The 5,000-nt window shown below is 38.0% G+C and overlaps 1 protein-coding gene across 1 annotated transcript in view; it reads right to left on the bottom strand.

Annotated features, from left to right (window-relative positions):
• The window catches only part of LOC106880685 (S-adenosyl-L-methionine-dependent tRNA 4-demethylwyosine synthase TYW1), a 15,641-nt gene that overhangs the window by 3,047 nt on the left and 7,594 nt on the right, over nucleotides 1-5,000 (bottom strand). Inside the window, exons 8-12 of the mRNA XM_052976791.1 lie at nucleotides 4,326-4,483; nucleotides 3,521-3,664; nucleotides 2,493-2,654; nucleotides 2,182-2,300; nucleotides 456-565 (exon numbers count right to left, since the gene is read on the bottom strand). Of these exons, the coding sequence (XP_052832751.1) occupies nucleotides 456-565; nucleotides 2,182-2,300; nucleotides 2,493-2,654; nucleotides 3,521-3,664; nucleotides 4,326-4,483 (693 nt within the window). The remainder of the gene's footprint in view (nucleotides 1-455; nucleotides 566-2,181; nucleotides 2,301-2,492; nucleotides 2,655-3,520; nucleotides 3,665-4,325; nucleotides 4,484-5,000) is intronic.

A 5,000-nucleotide genomic window follows, 5' to 3' on the forward strand; every position in this document is an offset into this window, starting at 1 on the left:
ATAAAATCAAATATAAAAATATAAATATAAAATATAAATTACCGTGAATTTTTTTAGAGACACTTTCAAATTTATCAGAATATTGGACTGAAGATTTGGAATAGAGAAATTTTCATTCTCTTAACCATGAAACGATCGTATCCAATTAACTAAAGACTTGTTTTGTTTATGCTTTTCCCTCCAGTTTTTTGTTCTATGTGTGCCATAAATATCGCCATCCGTTTAGAGAAAAATTTGTAGTTTAGAATCAGTAGTTCTTTGACTACTATTTCTAAATTTTCAGTATGTTGGAGAAGCAACTCAATGCTAATCCCTGTATATTTATGATGATTTTTATATATATATATATATATGTATGTATATATGTAAAAATGGATGACTTCAATAGCTTATCCACCACTTAACTGCTTGGTGTGTGGAGTGTAAGTTGAGTAAGACCAATGAGTTTCTCTTACCTCTAAACTGCTTTATCATCTTGGTGTGATTTGCAATGGCCCCATTGAAAATATATTCAGGATCATCCATTAGCCAGCGCCATTCTGTACCGACAGGGTTTGTATGATGTCTACAAGAGAATAAAGATGACAAAACAATCAGACAGGATAGCAACAGCAGTAAAAGAGTCGTTGTGAGCCAATATCAACTTTGTTGTATTTCTGCGCAGTTTATGCAGAAAAGTTAACCCTTTTCTAATCATACTTCTGTTGAGATAAAATGTGCTCGTTTCAATTAATTAATTAATTTTGAAATTAATGAAGAATGTATTAAAATATCTTCCACTGGGACTTGGTGCAGCTCTCCAGCTTACCAGTTCCAGGTAAACCGTCCAACCCATGCCAGCATGGAAAGCAGATGCAAAATGATGGTGATGATGATGAATTTTGTCATTGATAAGATGCTGTTTGGAACATAAATTAAGATGGAATTTTGATGAAAGTTTTTAATTTAGTTCACTTTGAAAAAGAAAGCTTGCATCATCGAACCAAGAGTAGCCCCAGGGTGGTGGCTATCAAAAGGATTAACTCTTTCATTAACTTTTATCTTTTAAAATTGTTGCAGTCATAAAACTGTGGCCATGCTGGGACACAACCTTGAATTTTTAGTCAAATGAATCGACCCCAGTACTTCTTTTCTAAGCCTGGCCCTAATTCTATCAGTCTCTTTTGCCGAACCACTAAGTTATGGGGATGCAAGCACACCACCAACGGTTGTCAAGCAGTGTTGGTGAGACAAACACAGTCAGAAAGACACACACACAGATACATACATACATATATACGACAGGCTTCTTTCAGCTTCCATCTACCAAACCAACTCACAACACACAGATCCATTTTTTTTCTTTTACTCAAAATCTTTTTATTTGCTACTGCTTCAAGGCAGTTCGTCAAACAAAAACATTTACGTTGCAAAAAGGGAAATGTTATCCAAGGGAGGTAATTCTTCAGAGCAAATTTCATTTGAAATGAAACAAAATAATTCTGAAGGTAAAGAGATATGGGCACGGCTGTATGGTTAAGAAGTTCACTTCACAACCAAAAGGTTTCAGGTTCAATCTCGCTAAAAGTCTTCTAAGGTTTTGGTCAGCCTGGGGCTATAGTATTGGACATTTGCCCAAAGTGCCACACATTGAGACTGAAACCAGAACCATGTGGTTTGAAAGCAAACCTCTTACCACACAGCCAAGCCTGCTTCTCAAGCATGTGATCTTGGGTACAGTCCCACTGTGTAGAACTGAACCTCACACGACATGGTTGGGAAGCAAACTCCTGAACAATTCAGCCATGAATAGAGTAAAGACTCTCTTCAGTCATGCGTGACTATGCACCTAGAAATTTTCCCCTCTGAGGCACAAGTCCAGGAAAGGTTATTTATGGAAGACCAGCAGTTGCCCATGCATACAAGCCTCCCATCTCCACACCACCGATATTAGCCAAAGGAAAGGCAAAGGGGCCAATACAGCTTGACACCAGTGACGTCACAACTCATTTCTACAGATGAATGAACTAGAGCAACGCGAAATAAAGTGTCTTGCTCAAGAACACAACACACAGCCTGGTCCAGAAATTGAACTCACTACCTCATGATTGTAAGCCGGATGCTCTAACTGCTGAGCCATGCAGCTTCACCACCCTATGAATACTGAGCTTATAAATGGAGTAAACAAAAGTTTTAACTTACCTCCAACAGAAGACACATTTATTGGCGCAAGCTAAACTGGGCGTGGTCTCCATACACCTGTGGCTCTCGATCCCATAGAATGTGTGTTTATAACAGCCACCACGACCTCGTAGCATCGACTGCAACAATGTAGATTCAAAGAAGAGACTTAGAAAAGAGGGCAGCGAGAAAGAGAGAAGTGTTGGAATGGGAAATAAAGACATGCATCTGTATGAGATATGCCAGAACCAACACAATCATTTTCATGAAATGTGATACAATACATGACTAATATAAATCCAATCAACCCAGGCTTCGTTTCAAAGACATACCTTTGTCCATCGGCACAGCTTCACACCTGAATGTGTCCCAATTAAACTGTAGCCCTGCTTCTCTAAGGATTTCTTGAAAATCTCTGTAATCATTGGTTTAGGTTCCTCGTTCTTGGTCTGTTTATTTGTTGAAACAATGTAGCCGTTAAGCTTTAGCTTTGTCTGTTGAAGAAAATAACAAAATATTACAGATGTGTTCAAATGGTGTATGCCTGTGTGGTTAAAAAGTTCACTTCCCAACCATGTGGTTCTGGGTTCAGAATACAACATGGCAAACTGGCCAAGTGCTTGCTATTATAGCTCCGTGCCAACCAAAGCCTTACGATTGGATCTGGTTGACAGAAACTGAAAGAATTCCATCATATATATATATATATAATTAAATAAGATTAATGTAAAAACCTTGTAGTATGCTAGGCAAAGCTTGTCAAAACAATTGTAGTGATTTTAAATAAAAAATGTTGTTCATCCCATTTTCTATCATTTATCTTTCTCTTTCTCTATCTATCTATCTACCTATCTCTCTATCTATATATACATCTACCTGTCTCTCTCTCTCTCTCAGACTCTAATCTGATCTGTCACGGTTTCGACAGCTAGATGCCCTTCCTAATGCCAACCACTTTTTCGAGTGTAGTGGGTGTGATTTACGTGCCACTGGTGCGGAAGCCTGTCCGGTGGCACTAGCATCGACCACGTTCGGATGGTGCTTTTTACGTGCCACCAGCACGGGGAGCCAGTCAGGCAGCAGTAGCATTGACCCACACTCAAATGGTGCTTATTACGTGCCACCAGCACAGGTGCCAGTCAGGCAGCACTGTCTACAACTACAATTTCGATTTCACTTGAAATCATAATCATGGCCAAAAAATGATGATGGTGATGATGGACTTAAAGTCATAGCACCAACTACCTGTTCAGTCATTGTGCATTCTCACTCAGATTAATTAATTTGTATTGTCGGCAATCATCTCTATCTTTACCCACAAACATTCATTTCCTTATTTGTCTCCAAACAAAACACTTACCTTGGTTTTCTTGACATTTTTCATGACTTTGCCGAGATCTTCAAGGTCAACCAATCCATTAGACTGAGTGACAGGTAACGACCCTGAGCTTTCTACATTGTCTCCGTCTTCTTCCTCCTCTTCACTTGATGTCTCCATCAGTACCTAATTTTTAAAAAATTGAAGAGGTTTGCATTACAATCATGCGGTTAGGGTTCAGCCCCACTGTGTGGCACCTAGGGCAAGTGCCTTCTACTATGGCCCCAGACCCTGACCAATGCCTTGTGGCTATTTTATTTTAGAGACAACACAAGTATGAATTGAGATTTGACTGCTATTTTTAGCAGGATGAGCAATTATAGTGGCTCCCTCTAGGGGACTGACATAACAATTTAGGAGCAATTTTCCTTCAAGATTTTAACATAATAATACATACTTTTCACAGGGTCTTTATCTCTTGATGAAAGTATAAGGGACATTGTTGTGACATATGACAGGATTTGGGCATTTTTAAACCAAGTGGACCCCCAACATCTCTCTCTAGATCTAATCACAGTTGATTTCTTCCAGAGAGAGATGGAGAGAGAAAGAGGAAAAAGAGAGACAGGGAGAAGGGAAAGAGAGAGAGAGAGAGAGAGACATAGAGAAAGAATCAACCTCAGTAATATCAAAAAGTAGATAAACAGACCTCAGCAAGCAAAGAGCCAGGACAAACATCACAAGGCATTCGATCCCAACCTTCTAACACCTGGGCCAATTTACTGCTGGTGGGGTGAATGCAAGAATGTGAAAAGAAATAAAAAGTTAAAATGTCAATGTGACAAACCTCTTGGTTTGAAGAACTGTTGTCTTTATCACAGCATTTCTTCTCACATGTCTCTTTACAACACTTATTGGATTCTACTGGCAGAGTGCCACCTTTCAGTAATGGAATACTCTTCTTCCAGAACTTCCTATTCCAGGCATTGAAGTCTTCTGTCAGACCTGTAACCAACAACAACAACAACAAGTAAACAACTATTACAGTAAATAATTTTAACCTTTTGATACCAACCTGCCTGAGACTGCCTTTGGATCTTTGGCACAAATTTCCTAATTTAAAGTGTTCTATATTTAGAACTTTCCATTAAAATTTCATGCTATTTTATGTTCCAAACATCATCTTGTTTCTATTAATTTTGAAAATAATGAAGAACTCAGTGAAATAATATTGTTATTATCAATCTGGTGTTTGGAACTTGAATTAGCATGAAATTTAGATTACTTTACAACAGAGAGTTTGTATCATGGAACCAGGGACAGCATCGGTTTGAGTAGGTAACAATAGGGAACTCTTTTGTTACCATAATTCTAATGAAATACACTAGATTTGTTTTAATTAATTTTGAAAATGATGAAGTTTATAAAATAATTTTATAACCATTAAGCTGGTATTTGGAGCTTAAATTAACATGAAATTTTGAAGGAAGGTTTTAATTTAGATCGCTTTAAAATAGTGGGT

The sequence above is a fragment of the Octopus bimaculoides genome, chromosome 25 (assembly GCF_001194135.2).
Source record: "Octopus bimaculoides isolate UCB-OBI-ISO-001 chromosome 25, ASM119413v2, whole genome shotgun sequence".
Classification (NCBI taxonomy): domain Eukaryota; kingdom Metazoa; phylum Mollusca; class Cephalopoda; order Octopoda; family Octopodidae; genus Octopus; species Octopus bimaculoides.